This window comes from Festucalex cinctus, chromosome 11 (assembly GCF_051991245.1).
Source record: "Festucalex cinctus isolate MCC-2025b chromosome 11, RoL_Fcin_1.0, whole genome shotgun sequence".
NCBI lineage: Eukaryota > Metazoa > Chordata > Actinopteri > Syngnathiformes > Syngnathidae > Festucalex > Festucalex cinctus.
Window position 1 is genome coordinate 26,092,593 of NC_135421.1, and position 18,960 is coordinate 26,111,552.

The 18,960-nt window shown below is 43.0% G+C and overlaps 1 protein-coding gene across 3 annotated transcripts in view; it reads left to right on the forward strand.

The window, feature by feature from the left end:
* The window catches only part of LOC144030223 (activin receptor type-1-like), a 28,254-nt gene that overhangs the window by 6,715 nt on the left and 2,579 nt on the right, over positions 1-18,960 (forward strand). For 2 of the 3 annotated variants that reach the window (XM_077536324.1, XM_077536325.1), the window contains exons 2-9: positions 7,573-7,646; positions 8,016-8,261; positions 8,711-8,983; positions 10,359-10,622; positions 12,376-12,581; positions 15,598-15,697; positions 17,032-17,178; positions 17,678-17,953. In XM_077536324.1, the coding sequence (XP_077392450.1) occupies positions 7,580-7,646; positions 8,016-8,261; positions 8,711-8,983; positions 10,359-10,622; positions 12,376-12,581; positions 15,598-15,697; positions 17,032-17,178; positions 17,678-17,953 (1,579 nt within the window). In that variant the 5' untranslated portion in view covers positions 7,573-7,579. Of the gene's footprint in view, positions 1-7,572; positions 7,647-8,015; positions 8,262-8,710; positions 8,984-9,299; positions 9,316-9,401; positions 9,547-10,358; positions 10,623-12,375; positions 12,582-15,597; positions 15,698-17,031; positions 17,179-17,677; positions 17,954-18,960 lie in introns of those variants that run through there. The other variant, XM_077536326.1, reaches the window with a different exon arrangement.

The following is an 18,960-nucleotide window of genomic DNA, read 5'->3' on the forward strand; positions in this document are numbered from 1 at the left end:
GTGGCCTGTTATTGGCTGGAGAACAATCTAGGCTAGCTCAACTCAAGTTGCCTAATTCTACGAGTTTTAAAGGTTTGTAATGCCACTTAAAGACACAACTTCAACCATAATGAAGTAGATTGAAATTGCATCAAAGCACTAAAGTTATATCTAAACCACCTAACAGAAAAAAATGTACACAGCCCATTAATTTCACTACATACTTTAGTTATAGTACATGTTAGAGATCATGTCCACGTCTTAAGCCTGAAAGAGTGGACCAGCTTGTAGTCCCAGAGCACATGAAACAAAAAACAAAGTTATTTTAAGATGTTTCATTTCATGTCAAATAGGGGTGTGAATTGCCTAGTACCTGACGATTCGATTCGTATCACGATTCACAGGTCACGATTCGATTCGATACCGATTAATCCCGATACGAATTTATAAGTCGATTGTTGCGATTTTTTTTCATTCAAATTTAGAAAATACTAATCAGTAAGCTTGTAGAGTGTAAGATTTATATGAAAATGTATTATTTATTTATCTGAAATTTCAGTCTTATAGAGGTTGTAATCTGTTTCATGTTTGAACAGCATTAAAATAAAATATTAAGGCTTAATGTTCCGTTCATATAACATTCTTCCATGCTCAAGGTGTGAATCCTAAAAAAAAATAAAAATAAAAAAAATAAATCGATTCTGCCCTTTTTGAATCGATTCGAGAATCGCGCGATGTAGTATCGCGATATATCGCCGAATCGATTTTTTTTTTTAACACCCCTAATGTCAAAGCAAGCTGACAAACTCGCGTTGCTAAAACTTAACCTCTGAAACGGTTTAATAGTAGCTAAATGGGAAGCATGCTGAATGTTACTTGAAGATTTATTTTTATCATATTCCTTCAACACTGATTATATTGCCAGATATTTAAAATGTTATTTGTCTACTGGATATGTTTCATGATGTTCTCTGTTTTTTAAACATGTTTTTTTTTTTATATATATTTTGTTTTATAAATAAATGGCGAAAAGATTGGGAGGACATTGACATTCATGTCAAGTAATTTTGAGGAATCACCTTGTATACGATCATTGAATTTCAGGCCCAGTGGGGATTTTTTTTTTACTTGCATTTGAAATTACTTTTAAAAAGATCCTGCAGCCTCTTTGGGCACAGTTTAACTTCTGTGTTAGATATTCGCATGCTGCTAAACGGAACTTGAAGTCATCTCATGCTGGTGGTTGATCCAATTTACTAGAACTCCTACAAAGCGACCCTCGCTGGCTAACTGTTGGTCTGTTCGGTGTGTTACTGGCGTGTGAAAGTCAAGGGTCAGGGCTCAAAGTAAATATAAGCGATAAAACCTTTAGATGCTGTGACAAGCTGTAGTGAGTGAGTTTTCAGCTTTGAAAGTCTTGGGAATTCTGGGCCATAAAAGCTGACCATTGCTTCCAGGATGTGATGCTCAGTCAGTGTTGTGCTGTTGACACTTTTATTGTTTTGTTGCACACTTGTTTGCCGAGCGGGTGATTATCAACACGCCGGTCAAGGGGTTGGCGAGTGGGTCACACAGGAAAGATGGCCACAGAAGTCCCCTTTGCCTGCTGGAGTTCTCTCCACACTATCAAGACTAATTATTCCCCTCGCCTCTCACAAGTTCTCTAGTCTTTTCCTTCTGTTTGCCTCTTTGACAAGGAGACGTTTTGCCAAAAGGTTGCACTGGGACACAAATCAAGGCAAGGTTTGCTTTTGAGAAGAGCGGCGCTCCAGGCCAAGGAGCTCCGTGAGATGCTCTTTTGGAGTGTTTGTGCATTCCTGCGCTGGCAAAGACTGCGAAGGGCCGTAAAGAGCGTGTTTGAATTGGCAGTTGAAAATGTTTTGATGGCTGTGTGAAAAGTCGTACTGCCATGGCGACCATCGCCGTAGACCGCTCGTTAACGGCGTCTTAATCACCGCACCGTATAACCTTTCGATCCGTCTTAAACGACTTCACGCGTCACGGAGCTGTATTCCATCTGCGTGAGAACTACCAAAAAAAAAAAACACAAAAAAAACCAGCCTTGTGTTGTGGCTTTGCTCAGGTTTACAGTCACGTTTTGAGTTGCTTTCGCCGGGGCCAATGTAAACGAGACACAAGCAGGATGGGAAACTCATATGATGACATTCCGCACGGTGCAAAGACGAGGCAGCTGCTAAGATACTGTAAGGCCTCGGCTCGACCCGGCTTATTCCGAAAGTTTTTCCAGGGGCCCGCAGGAGTAGACTTTTTATCCTGTGTTTGATGAGGCCCTCGTCCAGGGAGGTCACTTTCCTTGAGCTTTTCTTTACTTCTTTAGCCACACTTCTCACACATACACACACAAAATCATAGTGGACGGTTATTGGACATTTTGACAAATATTGGTATCTACTCCTTTTTAAAAAAAAAAAAAATATATATATATATCTGACGGCCAAAATAAGGTAAATCTAAAACCATTTTAATCTCAGGGAGGTATTTATTTAAAATTTTATTTAACTTTATAAGAGAATGGTAACCTTCCAAATCGTTTGTTTTGAAAAGTAAAGAATTTAAAAAAAAAAAATCAATAAAAAGAAAAAGAAATGTGAATCTTTAAGATTTCAGGTATTTTTAAAATTCTGGAAAAACAATATTTACTGTAGAAAACTATAGAGAGCTATGGTATTTACTTGTTTAAAGTTTCCATTTAACTATTTAAGCTATACTGATAACTTTGGGAGTCCCTGAACATTTGTTGTCTGTTGTCTAAGATTTAAAAAAAAAAAAAAAAAAAAAAAAAACTTCTACATTTTGAAAAGTCTGAAAAATTGTTCAATAAACATGATTTAAGACATTACAACAGAGTCAAGATTGGCATTTGTATTTAAAAAAAATGACCATAATATTTCCCTCCACCCACTTTTTTCTGAAAATGAATATCGGTTGTCGGCCTTCTTAACTACTAATAATTAGGGGTGCACCGATCGATCGGCCGTCCAATTTATCGGCCCCAATTTCCTTAATTTTGGGGGATCGGTGATCGACCAATCCCTTAAAAATAAACCGAACTTTTCCACCGATCTCTCTCCTCAGATGTCTGAAAAAGTATCCTCTTCTGCCGAGATGATTAATAGGCCTTTATTTTTATTTGAGAGAAATACTTAATGTGCAGTTAAAACAAACTGTTCCTGTTTGCATTATTTCACAGATATTGTTCAATGTTTTTCAATAAAACAAATTGGAACACTGAAGGTGGCTGCTTATTATGGGAAGAAAAAAAATCAGGATTGGCAAAAATTGAGATCGGTAGGTCAGATTTTCTTTTAAAAGATCAGCGATCGGCCGGAAAATTGTGGTCGGTGCACCTCTACTAATAATTGGCATCGTTATCGGCCCTGAAAAAAAACACATGTCTCTATAATACATTACACCGAAGTAATGTAGTCTAGTATCACAGATTGACCCTGAAACAAATTGTTTCAATAAACTGTTGGGAAAATTGTTTAAAAATTTAAACAAAGAGCAGCTTGACGGAAGTGATGGAACCGATTGATGATGTGCCAAGAAGCAATAAATTCTAATGAGGCAAAAGTTCCATCCGTAACTTTATTTCCCCCCCCTTATAAACCCAATGTCAACAGCCTCCCAGTCAAGATCTCTCGGCCTGTTTGCCGCATCGTGACCGCGCGACTGTTACCGCACAGTGTTGCGAAGCAGTGACCTCACAGGACTGCTGAGTTCTCATTATGTTGTACCGCGGCCGTGAGCCAAAAAGCAAGCGCCACAACAGTATCCACTTGCACCAGAGACGAGAGGTGACCTAGATGGCGCTGCCCGGAAGGACGGTCTTAAATAGGTTGGCCCGATGTCTTCGGATAACACCGATAATTTGTTATCTTCTTGCCGCTGTCACAGACTTGGGTGTTAATTTGCCTTACGGTCTCGTTCTAACCGTCGTGTCTGCATGACGCCCGCAGTCGACCATCTGCGCATCCATGTTGACACTACGGCCACATGTAGTGGAGATGATCCGCGCATTGGTTCAGTGTCTGGCCACCCCTCGAGTCGCCTGACTGCAGTTTGCTGCAGTTTTCTCGCTGGCCGGGCTATTTGCGCCATGGTAACTGTGCCAGGCTGCCAGCTCAGACGCAGATTGCACCTCCCGTCTCGCCTCTTTTTTTTCTTTTTTTTTCCCTTTTTTTTTTTTTTTTTTTTTTTTGCCAGCATGATGACTCAGCAGCTCCTGCAGGGCGTCCAATCCTCCACCCACCCCTCACCACCTCCGCCCCCCTCCTCTCCCTCCTCAACCTCACTGCAACGCCGTTGCTCGTCAGACATTGCGCGCTTTGTCATTTCCTCCATCTTCCCGACCTGAATACATAAGCAAGCATCTATTTCACTTTCAGAATATCACCCTGAAAGATGAAAACGTTTTGAGTTTGTGACATTTATTCTCAACGTAAAACAATTTAGATTATGAAATTGTTACAGCTGGCTGAATGTCTCCCCTTTGGAGTGCTTTCCCTTTGTTATCGCAGCATGTTTTTAAGTATTTCAATCGAACAACTTGACACGATAAGAAGTAGCTATCCCCTTGATGTAGAATCACTTGGAAGGGGGTCTTCCTATAAAAAAAGGGGTTTTCTCTATGAACAGCGATGCCAAAAACACCTTCATGTTCCTCCTGTAAGCACTCAACATGAGTCAAACCAAACGTACTTTAAAACACTGAAAGTAAAGGTTTTCAGATGTTCCTGTTGTACACTGTCTAGACTACCGCTAATCTGGACTAGAGCTGTCAAAATTAACCCATTAATCGACAAGATTGTCGAATTAATCGTCAACTATTTTAATAATGAAGTAATTTTTATTAGACCTTTTTTAATTAAAAATTGTGTAATGAACAATGGAGCCGTTATAGCGGCTGTATATTAACTACAAATATTGATACTTGGCGTTGGCATATCGATAATAGATCGAGAGACAAAGTATCTCAATTTATCGAGATATCGAGCGATATCGTCACACTCCTAGCACACAATGCGAGCATGATGTCATTGACTTTAAAATATACAGATTGGTGACGTACACAGTTGTCTGCTCAAACGACTCGTAGACAAATTTTAAAAAGTAGAAGCATTAATCATTCATAATGATCTAAATATGGCAAAGGCACATCCAACATTACGTGAGGAAAATAATTGCGGACGGCGGCAAGTGAAATAATGTCGCGGTCACCCTCATTTAAATGAATGCACGGAACAGTTAGCAAAGTCCAACTATGCAATGTTTAATGTTTTCATTATTGTTTTGTTGAAAATAAGAATTGGGCACTTTAGCCAAAGTCCTAAATTATCCTAATAACCAAAGTCCACATTTTGTTGTTAGACTTTTCCTACTGTCCATTTGGCACCCATCACTTTAAACTAACCTTTTTCAGCAACTGTTCAGTACAAGTTACTGCTTACTGTGTGCTGCCACGTGGCGATAAAAGACGAGTAGATGGGAGACAAGATGCCAAGTGTGACAAGGATATGAGAGCGCACCCATGGCTCCATGTCACGTCTGTGAACGCAGCCCTAGCGGAGAACTCAATATGCTAGGATAGACGTCTCGGCGCTTGTTTCCTACGAATTCCCAGAGAGGTTTAAAATATCAAGCTGCTAACTCGATGAACTAGGTAACCAGATCGTGCTGCTCCATGTGCGTAGTATCTATTTTTGGTGCTAGTAGGAGTGGCGTAAATAAAAACAACCGCGATGTGTGCTCGAATAGTCATTTGGCATCGGCGTGAGTTGAACGATCGGTCTTTAGCAAAAGATAATGCATAGACAGAAAGATTGAGCTCGTTCTTGATGCTCCATTAAAGTTGTTGTTCATCTGTAAATGTAAACCAAAAGCACAGCAAATCATTGACTTGCACTAATCGAGGCCATTAAAGAATGGATGCCTGCAGCGCTCTCTGTTCAGTTAACTGAGTGAGGAGGTGAGTTATGGATGTATCAGTTGTGAGTGAGTCACATTCGTCTTTGCTGGCCATGAGTCAGAAGGCTCACAGGAAAATTGCCGTAATATTAAATCAGGACTTTGGCTACCTGGTCACACATCCTGGAATCAAATAATTAGTTACCGATATCAGGGTTTTATCCGCATTTCCAAAAATCCGTTTTTTTTTTTTTCTCTTTTAACATATCCCATTTGTGACCCATGAGAGCCGAATATCATAATTATGTCACTCAAAACATGCAGTGTAAATCCAGCCTATGCCTTCGCCCGGCATGGCATACAAAATACTTGCCAGACAGTCTCGAGTGTGAAATTTCACACCCCTGTCCCGCATTGTGGAATAAATACCCTTACACATTGGCACCGTCCCACCTTGTCACAGCTTGCCACAGAAGGTGTAAAAAAATAAATAAATAAAAAAAATGCAGGTCTACTGGCAGTGTAGAATAATGTTGAGACGTGATGATGATGCAACATATAACAATGAATGTGTTTTGTTTTGAAAACCTGGAGGCATTCACGATAAAAATAATTTCATTTCTAGACAACACTGTAGACCGGCTGTCTATCCGCCGCCAGGAAGGTGTCCCCCCCCCCCCCCCTCCCCAGGCACTGACACCAGACACCTCTTTGTCCCATTTCCCTCCCCGCGTCGCGTGGTGGCCGCCAACGCTGCCCCCGATTCTCTGCCCCTCCTCTGACCCACTGTCCCCCGGCTGCCCTCTGGCTATACCTCGCTTTACACCTCCCGTTGCGGACTTCTCCCACCCCCCTCCCCTCCCCCGGTCAGACCGATTATCCCTGTTTTGTACTCTGATTAAAGGAGCAGCATGTGGCCTGCGCGAGTGGCCCTCACAAACACCGTTGGTAAGCTAATGTTAACATTACGTGCTTAATCATTTATGTCTGGTGGAGCCGGTACAAAAGCGTGGAGCAGATAGGGAGGGGGTACACGCATTGTGAAGTTGGTGCGTTTCAGGCTATGGTGTCATTACAGAAATGTTTTTTTTTTCTTGAAGAGGTAGTGGAAGGGGAAACAAACAAATGTCCGCCCGCCGTCTGTGGACGTTACTCCAGCCGCATTAAATATTGAAGGATTAGACAGTCTGCAGCCCTCCAAAGAGGACACAATTTGGGCACCCACGCTAATTCTCCCCACAGTGCTCGCCGCCGCCGCCTCCTCCTCCTCTCACGTCTGTCTACCCCCCACCCAGTGCCAAGCAGCCCGTCCCTCCAACACACACACACACACACACACATCAACACGCACCCTCATGCACGGACCCAGGCAGCCAATAAGCGAGCACCAGTCTCCCCATTGCTTGCCACTCATGCCTTGTTGCCAGGACAACAGCAAGGCACGAGTCCCACTTTACATTTTTTAAACTTGGTTTTGACTCTCGTGCTGAAAACAAGAATGTGCGTCCTGCTGCAAAATGGCTGTCTGGTTGACACGCCGACAGTATCTTGTCGTGGGTTTGACTTTCTCCCTATGGCGGCCTCCGATAATGCAGCAGTGTCGTGTATTTTGGACATCATTAAAGGTTGTTTGTCTCCCCACCCCCCTCCTCTCCCCCCATGCAGGTCTACAATGACAACTGGCCAGATGTTGCTTTTGATTTTGATCATTTTGGTCCCTCCCTGCACGAGCTTGGAAGGTAAGGATGTCCCCTCTCCTCTTTTACACAGATTTAAAAAGGGGGGGGGTTCCTTCTGCAAAGATTAACAGGCATTATCTACTTGAATTTAGCTCCCCGGCTAACTATAGATGCTGGCTTTTCAGTCAAAACACACAGTCTCAGCCTCCGTGTCTGTCTGAGTGCCCCTCGAGCAGCTTGCATGCACAGACTGATCATTCAACCACGTCTCCCCTTCTCCACACCCTCCTCGGTCTGTCTAATCCGCTGTCTCGCAGTTATTTTCGAGACAACTGCAGTGGTGCGCACATTTCAAAAGCCATGAAAACGGTGGTGTCTTTCCGTCCACGCCAATGAAACGCGATTAAAAAATGTCTGTCGTCCATACAGCCGAGGGCGACGCGAGGCACGCCGAATGCTTGTGCGAGGGGTCGACGTGCGACGGCGGCGGCGGCCGGTGTTTGGGCCTGCAGTGCTTCACCTCCCTCTCCTTACTCAACGGGACTTGGGAGCTTCAGAAGGGATGCATTGTGGGTAATCAAGAAGAGAAGTGCGGTATGCCGCCGACTCCTGAGCTGGTGATGGAGTGCTGCCGTGGGGATTTGTGCAACATGAACGTGACTCTACAGCATAAAGGTGAGCTGTTTACTTTTTGTCAGGATGTCCAATAAAGCGGGGAACATGCCTACCGATTTGTTGAGCCCCACCGATTTTTTTCGGCCATATTAGCTGTTTTAAAATCAGCAAAAATCTTTTTGACGATTGTTGTTTCTTTAACACATTAATACATTGCATTAATACTTCCCCACCAGAAAAACTTTTTGAGAGAGTCTGACCACAACTACAGGTAGTCTTCTAGTTATGAACATCCGACTTACGCTTCTGAATAGCGGCTATTACTTAGTCATGTCTGTTGAGACAACAAAGGTGGGTGTTCATGTTTGAAACAGAGAAGTATCCCCGTTAAGAGCCCGAAAAAAAGCTTTGATCCCTTGTCATGTCTAATTGAATGCCAGTTTACGATAATGGAAGAGTAATGATATCGCGCTAATGGCTCCCCCTTTATCTCCGCCTGTGCCCATCAGATGCAGAAGCGTCTGCCGGCAGACCGGTCCTCAGAGAGCAGGAGTGCGTGTGCGAGGGCGCCGCCTGCCAGCCCCGTCGGCGCTGTACCGGCCAACATTGTTTTTCCTCCCTCAAGGTGACGGACGGCGCCACCGTCCAACAGAAGGGCTGCCTGAGGGACGACGACGTGGGCCGGGCCACCTGCGCCACGCCGCCCTCGCCGGCCCACGTTGTCAGATGCTGCCAGGGCCATCTGTGTAACATGAACGTCACCGTGCAAGCTCCGGGGAAAGGTGCCTTCGTACGCCGCGCAGACAATAATGAACACGACCAAAGCTGTGTCAAAACACTATTACACACTATCGGGTACAAAAAAGTAGTAAAACATTTGAAATGCCTGGAGAGTTTTTACCTTTACTCATTTCTTGAAAGGGATACTTGACTCATTGAGCAATTGTCAGCAGTGTTGATAGTTGATAACTATTATTATTTTTTTATTTAAATAATATACAATTATTTAACTTCATTATTTTTCATGTACAATCAATATGTTTAAAAACTTCTTTCCCCCCCCCCCCCCATTTGCTGTCGACTGACGATGACATCACCTACGCTGAGGAAATAGGTAACGACCAATCACAGCTCACCTGTTTTCTGGGTTTGGTCAGCTAACCGAGCCATGATTGGTTGTTACCCCTTTCCTGAGCACAGGTGATGTCATCTTCAGTTGACAGCAAGTGGTAAAATTAGTTTTTAAAGGTGTTGAGACTCTGGGTGGAGGAGTGGGGCCGTCACTTGCCTTTGATGCCGGTTGGTGTGGGTTCACGTCAACGCCTGGGACACCACATTTGTTTATGTGAGTGAGTGTAGGGGAAAAAAAAAAACGTTTTCAAAGGTGTTAATTTTTTGTGAATAATAATGACGTCACCATATCAATTATAGACAAAATATTTTCTTCTTACTGTTGAAAATGACTCAAAGAGTCAAGGTATCACTTTAATATATTTCTTTTCAGAAAACCATGGCAAGTAATTTAGTCTTCCAGTACTTTTTAAGCCGCTTTCTTTACCTGTCAAGTTTATTTGAAGAAAAATGTTTTTTTTTCTTTTGAGGTTAAAAATATACTGTGATGCAGGATAGCATAGTGTCTATAAATTTTTCACAATAAAATTTTCATTTTAAACCATGCAACCATTTAATAAATTAAACATTGATAAATGTAAAATGATCCATCCATCCATCCATCCATTTTCTTGACTGCTTACTCCTCACAAGGATCGCGGGGGTGCTGGAGCCTATCCCAGCTGGCTTCGGGCAGCAGGCGGGGTACACCCTGAACTGGTTGCCAGCCAATCGCAGAAATGTAAAATTAAAATAATAATACCATTTATATTTATAAATAATTGGTTCATCAGTTATGACTTATTTATAAGCAATAAAAAAATTAAAAAAAGGGAACAAAATAATTTTAAAATGAACAACGTCAAAACTACTGCAAACGTCACCTTAAATAATAAACGCATTGTTGAATTCTTACTCCTCCATCTATCTGTCAGTCAAAACTGAGCATTCCATTTTGTGTACGGCTCCTTCCACTGGATCTAATTAGAAAGTGCAGGTGTTGTGGCTAACCCCTCCAACCCCCACCCCCCCATGAATCTTTTACAGAGGAAGTGAAACCCCTTGTCAAAGAGAAGCACGAGTGCGTGTGCGAGGGCAGCTCCTGCGCCACGGGGAATCGCTGCATGGGAAGCCAGTGTTTCTCCTCGCTGACCGTCAACGCCGGCTCGCTGATGTACCAGAAAGGTTGCTTTAATGTCTACGAGCAGAGCACCATGACCTGCAAGACCCCGCCTTCCCGAGACCAGATAGTGGAATGCTGCTTCGGGCACCTGTGCAACCTCAACAGCACCGTGCAGCTACCTGTCAAAGGTATAGTACTATTTTTTTTTGTATGACATTGCTGCGTGCACATCTTCGAAACGTCTCTCAATTTTTTTTAAATTTTTTTGTCTTAGTTTTTAGATTAATATATTGCTTGTTGGAAAAATAGCGAAGAGAACTTCTCACTTTTGTATGACTCCCTTCAGTGTGCCACATCTGCCTTTGTGAGGTCGTGCTCATGTCAACCCTCAGGAACAGAAACGAGGACACCCCGAGGAAGCGGGGGTGGAAGGGCTTGACTATTACTTAGTCATGGTGAACCCCCTGCTGTCCTGTCTACTGTCTGACATTATCTTGAGGCTAGAAGCCACCTGGGGAGTGTGAGCGAGACAGAGAGCTAAATTCGGGTCTGCAGCGTCCTGCTGTCTTACTCCCATCGTGCACTCGATTAGCTTCACTTGATGTCTCACTTCATGCATCTCAGATTAGTGTGATACGGTGGAAAAGCCCCGCAGTCAGTCAGTTCTACTTTAGTAGCTTTACTGTTATTTAATGATATTGAATCATATATATTTTTAAAGTGATTCATTTGTTCTTTAGTGGTTGCTTTTGTATGTGGTGATGGGTTTTGCCGCACAAGAGATGGTCGTCATCGTCTTAAGTGTGCGTATTTTGGAGAATGAGTTGATTATGTGAGGTGGGAGAAGGGGAGCATTGTGTTTGATAAAGGCACAGCCGAGTGCCTTTCGCCCTTGGAATGTTTGGAAAGTGTGAATGGTGGTCAGTTCTCCTCGCTGCTGTGGGTATAAGTGTAGGTGTGTGCTTATGTAGTCGTGCGTGCGTGTCTGTGCAGGTCTCTAGGTGTGGGTTTGTCCAGTGGATATAAAAAGTCCACACAGCCCTGTTCGAATGAGACCAAGAAAAATCATTACAAAAAATAAATTCGAATTTTTCTTTTAATCTTTTTCAAGAGGAGGTAAAAATAAACAGCTGACATAATGTGGTTGCATAATGTGCACACTCTCTTGTAACTCTGATGTGGCTGTGTTTACGAATAACTAGATTCAAACTCATGTTAAATGGGAGTCAGCATCCACATGCTGGCTTGATCAATCCCAAATGAAGTTCAGTTGTTCTCGTAGGCTTTTCCTGACCTGTTCAGAATCCTAAAGGTTTTATGTTAACACTGAATGCAACTGTAGAGATTAATTTAATAATTTAAAGCGTTGAAATAAATTCAACTCTCTTTTATTTACATCCTGTTATGGCCTATGACCTGCAGCCAAACTTAGCCACTGGCTACTTTCAGTTTTACGTACCTCTTGTTAGAGAAATCTCAAGTCATTTGTGAACTTTACAAAGCCAAATTCAAATAACATATTAGTTTTACGTCTTTGGCGAATCATCTGAGCGTAAAATAACCTGCTTAAATGTGGGCACAACTAAACCTGGAAGCCAGAAGTTCTGAGAATTGTTTCTATGAGAAAACAGATGGCCTGTAAAGCTGAGTCCATTTTGTTTAACAGTTACGGTATGTTTTACAGGAATATTTTATTCAAGGTTCAACAGTCTTTGACTCTAAATGTACATTCTATTTGATGATTTGACATTAATTGCAAGATTTTACTTTTGTAAAAAAGCTTTGAAGAAAAATTAAAAGCAGAAGTAGAAAAATGTGATTAATTATGGAAAATGTAATCGCTTGCCAACACTAATTAATTATATTTACCATATTATAAAGGTCAGAAGTTCCTACTTGAAGCGAGTTTATACCTTGTAAATATTCCGTTCCCCCTCGCAGCTGACGAGCTCTCCAACTACAGCGTGACCATGCTGGCCGTCGTCATCGTGGCGCCAATCCTCGTCCTGGTGGTCCTCTCGGCCATCGCCATCCTGGTGTTCAGGCGCATCCACCACAACCAGATGGAGAGGCTGACGTCTCGAGATGCCGAATACGGAACCATCGACGGCCTCATTGCATCCAACGTGGGGGAGAGCACGCTGGCGGTGAGTCGCAAAGGATATTATAGGCACAAGAATAGGATTTTAATAGCTGCCTGAAACATTACACGTAAATCCCTAAGCATTAGTTATTTTAGGATCAGTTCCACACCAAACGATGGATTTCTAGTATCAACAAAGCTCTGTTGTGCATACTTACTGGCCTCTTCAGTTGGCAATGTAATCTGTCTAATTTGGGTGTCAACTCGGTTTCAAGTAAGTACAGATTATTTAGAAGTCACATCCAACCATCCATCTATTTTCTTGACCTCACAAGGGTCGCGGAGTTTGTTGGAGCCCATCGCAGCTGGCTTTGGGCAGTAGGCGGGGGACACCCTTGGACTGGTTGCCAGCCAATCGCAGGGCACACAGAGACGAACAACCATCCACACGCACAAGTACACCTAATGACAATTCGGAGCGCCCAATTAACCTGCCATGCATGTCTTTGGAATGTGGGAGGAGACTGGAGTACCCGGAGAAGACCCACGCGGGCACGGGGAGAACATGCAAACTCGACCCAGGAAGGCCGGAGCCTGGACTCGAACCCGAGTCCTCAGTACTGGGAGGCGGACATGCTTTAGAAGTCACATTTGAACTATTTTGGCCCACCAGGCCTATAAAGCACTGGGGGAAACTCTGAAATGGCAGTCCATATCTCAATAAGATTATTTTTCCAAATATATAATGACTGGTGTTTACTAAATTCCAGCACTTGAAAAGATTAAAACGTAGATTAAGCAGTGTTATGAAACAAACTCCAGTCTTGTGTTTGTGTTTGCCGGCTTCAGAGAGACTCTTTGTTCTCCGCAAGAAATCCCCTGTAACGCTTGTTTTGCTTCTCGGGGTCATTTTTACTGTCTGCGCTAGGAATGTCCTCTCCCAGCCAGTGTTTGTGAACTTTTTGCACAGTGTGCTTTTATGTCTTGAGGTTCCACAAAACGGATCCAGAGTTTGGGTGGAGTCGTGCGGTCGTACAGGCCAGCGCGTTCACTCTGTAATCACGCTTGAGCATTGACAGCATAGTTGGCCTAAGCAAAATAGACTTCACCTCCATTTTGTGAGTGCACTTTGTATATTACTCTTTCCGAGCTTTCCACTCTTAAACTCAGATGATCCCGCAGATATTGAACACAGTACACTCTGACCAATAGGAGCGTTGGTGTATCTAAACAGCGTGTTAGCCGCCGATTCTGGCTCCTCCGAACGTTTGGCAATGAATCTGAAAATCCAGAGCCGCTAAATGTTTATTTAAGCGCCGTAAAAAAAACGCGCTCGGCCGTGCTAAACCAGTTGTGGCTGTCAAACGCGTGTGGGGAGTGTCACGCAGAGGTCCATTTGTGTCACATGCCTTTTGAGAGGAGACGTGTCTTGTCTTTTACAGTCTTGTAATACTGTCTCCTTCTTTCACAGCCATATAAAGACCTCACGAATAAACGCCTTGCCTCTGATAAATGTTTTGCGCTCTGCACAGTTGAGTTCATGCCCCCCAACCTAACAGGGGGTCTTTGGTTTGTTTTGGCAATTATGTAACCTGGATTTGTAACGAATGCGCCAAAGTCTATCACCTACTTTGGCTAATGTGGGAAAAGTGTCATTTAGCACAGCATTAGACTAATAATTATAGTAAATATTTAAATGATGAACACTTCTTGGCCATAAATATAAAACATCCACCCATCCATTTTCTATACAGCTTGTCCTCATTGAGTTGAAGGCCATCCAAGAGAAGTAGGGCACAGTGTGGATATAAAAAGTCTACGCACCCCTGTTCAAATTCCAGATTTACATGATTTAAAACAATGAGGCCAAAATATATCGTTTCAAAAAATGTTTTCCACCATTAATCTGACCTATAATCTGTAAAACTGAATAGATTTTTTTCTTCTTCTGAGATCATGTGGTTGTACAAATTTGCACAACCTCTTATTTCAGTTGCTGTGGCCAGAATGTACCAATCACATACAAATTCCTGTTAAATTTGAGTCGACACGTACCTGCCAGCTCAATAGGGACTCGGATTAATCCCTAATAAAGATCAGTTGTTCTAGTAGGCTTTTCCTGACTAAAACAGAATCTAGCATACATGTTTCTGGAGTGTTGTAACTTTGCACAGGAACTGGAGCCAAGATTCAAATTCAGAACCACTAATATACATTGTATACACTAATATGCATGTACATATTACAAGCAAAGGGAGAATATGAAACCTCCAGACAGCCCAAGATGGGATTTGAACACAGGACCACAGAACTGCAAGACAGGCATGCTAACCACTAGCTCGCCGTGCTGCCCGAGTATAAAACAATCAAATGAAAAACAGTAATTTTGGTAATTGAGTGTGGCTTCTTGTGCCGTATGATGACACATCTTGTCGACGTGCCAAGTTCATTGCTTTTATAATCATAGTTGAAATTTGGTAATGAGAAAATATGGCATCATGCTCATTATTATTCATCAGCTCTCTGACTGACACGTTCACGTATTGATTCACATTCTTGTAGGCGGACAACTCAGATTGCCACTTTAAATTTCGCTCCATATCTTGTGGTCCCGTCATGATCCAGCCCCCCAAACTGTTATTATTTAAAGCCTATAAATGATTTCATTATACAGCCACAATCTTCCGTCTTGTAATTCCAGTTGTCTCGCAGACAGCTCATCCATAATAAATCTGTTTATACGAGGCGTCGGCCTCCCATGTTGCATTTTTCCTTTTATTCACTCTCTCCTGCTTCACTGATTTGGTTTTACCCTCAGCTGCCGACTCAGCACTGCCCTCCTGTGCCGGCGCTGGGTGCTACATATTTCTTTTTTGCCCAGTTAAAAATAAAAGGCTTAGCGGAGTCGCGCCTTGTTTTGCAGCTTGGCCTCAGGATTAATAAGAAGAAGGGGCTCTACTTTTGTTGCTTCTACACTAGAGGGCATTCTCCCATCACAATCTTCAACTGACTTCCAATTAAACCTCTTGATGAAATCTCTTGAATTCCTCATGATTAATTATGCTTCTCTTCCTCCCCAGGATCTACTGGATCACTCGTGCACTTCGGGAAGCGGCTCCGGCCTGCCGTTCCTGGTTCAGAGGACGGTGGCTCGACAGATCACACTCAACGAGTGTGTGGGTGAGTGTCCACTTGAAGCCAGTATTGTTATTGACATTAGCCCCGCGCGAGAATATGCAGACCGGCTCATTCATTTTAATGAGACCTTTATGTCAGAACACACGCCAAGGAAAATTGTTTAAAAATAAAAATAAAAATCGATACTGGGTCTACGTTTTGCCCACAGCAACTCCACATACTTTTCCCCTAAGGTTTATATCTCCATAACACGCTACAAACGGCGCATCTCATACAATTCTAAACCTACCGTCTGCTTCGTATATCCTGTGACTCATGCATAAGCATAGCCATCAAAATCTCATGGCTCACAACAACAACAAAGACTTCTGTTGGACTGAAAAACATCTTTGGGTTGCCAGACAGGCCACTATTGTTGCAATTGTGTGCAAAGGAGCCAGAAATCAACTGCTGAAGAAATACGTCTCCCCGATGTCCGACAGCTGACGTGGTTAGGGTTCGCTCAGCTGAGTCACTGAGTGTAAGAATGGTAAAGCATGTTGAATAAAAAGGTTCCAGCTTCAGAAAGCAGGGGCCTCATGTACGAAGACTTGGCGCGGCTTTCACGAAACCCAGATGTACGAATCTGTGTTGTGCGTACGTACGAATCCAAGCACATTCCTTTCATACATCTCAATCAATGCAGAAATGTTAGCCAGACTCCTCCCACCTCCACGCCCGTATATAAATATGCAAATTAGTATAAACAGGGCTTGTGGGTGGGAAGGATTATGATGCATGGTAAGATAATCACATTATAAAGCATGAGGCACAAATGAAAAAAAAATACAACGTAAACTGGAGACACTTGTAAACAAAGTAGAGGCCCAAAAAAATAATGACTTTTGGCAGGCTGTCTTCGGGACTCAATAACAACCTCTGTGATGAAATTGCCTTCGGAGTATGTCAGATGTTGCCGTTAGTGGCTGAATGCTGAAGGGCCATCAGATTGTGCAGAGGCTTTAAGTTAAATTTATTAAAATAATATAAGGCAACCCTCCGCGCTGGCATTGGGCAGTCGGCAGGGTACACCCTGAACTGGTTGCCAGCCAATCCAGGGCACACACAGACAAACAACCATTCACATTTAGAATCACACCTAAGGACAATCTAGAGTGTCCAATTAACCTGCCATGCGTGTCTTTGGAATGTGGGAGGAAACCGGAGTACCCGGAGAAAACCCAGGCATCCACGAGGAGAACATGCAAACGCATATTTGAACTTTTGACCTTTGACACCACTATTATACAGCCATAGCTCAATACTGTAACCTGGATTCAACAAGAGACTCGCCATCACTTGTTAATGTTGATGTTATTTTTTTCCCTTCATGCCAGGTAAGGGCCGTTACGGCGAAGTGTGGCGAGGCCAGTGGCAAGGAGAGAGCGTCGCTGTGAAGATCTTCTCGTCCCGGGACGAGAAGTCCTGGTTCAGAGAAACGGAGATCTATAACACAGTGCTGCTGAGACACGAGAACATCCTGGGTAGGTCACCAATAATAATTGTTCGATATCTCTGAAAGTGTTAGCCCAAATGTACATTTTGAACAGTAGATCATTTTGTTTATCTAATTTGGCTTGATGAAACAGTGCGATGTAGTCAAGTCCGCCACTACCTCAAGCAACGTTCATAGTTAAATTAATCTCCCTGACAGTGTCAATTTAAACTGAGCATGATCTTTTTAAAGGCAGAATTTTCTCATTTGATTGTACAGAAGTGCCTACTGCTTAGACTTAACATAATTACATTTATATAAGTGTAATTATTGTGTCGCAATATACTAGAAACCAAATCAGGACATTGATATTTGAATCATGGTTGCAATTAAGTATCATAGCATATTTATGAGTCATTTTGAGAATAATTTTTTTCTCCCTTTTTTTTTTTTTTTTCTTTTGCTTGACTGCAGCAACGAGACAAGAGCAGTTTGCACATTCACTTGCACTTAGTGCGTTTCTAACGCTTTCCGCGTTCTCCCCGCAGGCTTCATCGCCTCCGACATGACCTCCAGGAACTCCAGCACGCAGCTGTGGCTCATCACCCACTACCACGAGATGGGCTCCCTGTACGACTACCTTCAGCTCAGCACGCTGGACGCCTGCAGCTGCCTGCGCATGGCGCTCTCCATCGCCAGCGGTCTGGCGCATCTGCACGTGGAGATCTTCGGCACGCAGGGCAAGCCGGCCATCGCCCACCGCGACCTCAAGAGCAAAAACATCCTGGTGAAAAAGAACGGCCAGTGCTGCATCGCCGACCTCGGTAAGGAGAAGAGGGTTTGAAGACCATAACCATGTGGTTCTTCTTGACCTTGTTCGAGGTACTGAACCCGACAACAAACACCGCTGCAGGGGCAGCAGATAACATGAAAACAGCAGAGGCCCCAGAATTGAACCCTGTGGAACACCATACGTTCAATTATAACCACTTTTTTTTTGCTTGACATTGCTAGTATGAAGGGATAAAAAAATAAAAAAATCACACAACGTACCATCACAACAGTCACAAGTCGACTACTGGGCGCACCAAATTCCCTGCAGCACAGATAGGCCAAGCAGAGCGCATCATCAAGGATCATTATACTAAGAAAAGTCAAATTAATAATAAATGTAAGAGACAGGTGTCCCAAGATTTCCAAGAATGTCAAATGCTCTCTTCGCCCTTGAACAGTGTAGCATCTGGACTCATTTGTTCGGACAGTTTCTGACGCTCCAAAGTCCAATCTTTATGCTCCTACTGGGGGAACAGTGTATATCAAATATGCTCTCATCAGACCGCATGATCATATTTGCTCCAGACTCATTTGCTCCCAAAAATGTCTAAATACGTTCTATTTTTAATATTACCCTGGTCCGAAAAACGTATTTATACGTTTGTTTTTGTTTTATATACTAGAGCATACAGAAGGCTTTGATGCAGACTGAACTGAAGAGAACGCTTGAAGCAGTGGTAGTTATGACAAAGACGGCCAGCAGGTGGCAACAGAGTATAAGAGATCAACCAGGGCCATGTTACAACAAGCTCTTTTCTCCACTCTTTTAAACAGATTTGTGAATAATGATGAAACTTGGCTATATTCTAATGCTAATTGTTGCAAAACGGAAACGGATAGAAACATACTTTTTTTTTTTCTTTTTTTTTTCCCTGATCAAAGAGGAGACTCTAATCTTTCATTTGGTATGTTCGATGTTTTGATAACAATAGAACACAATATTCTGTGGGCCTTGCAATATCCAGTTAAACGTCCGGGAGCGGAGGGGTTCCTTCAG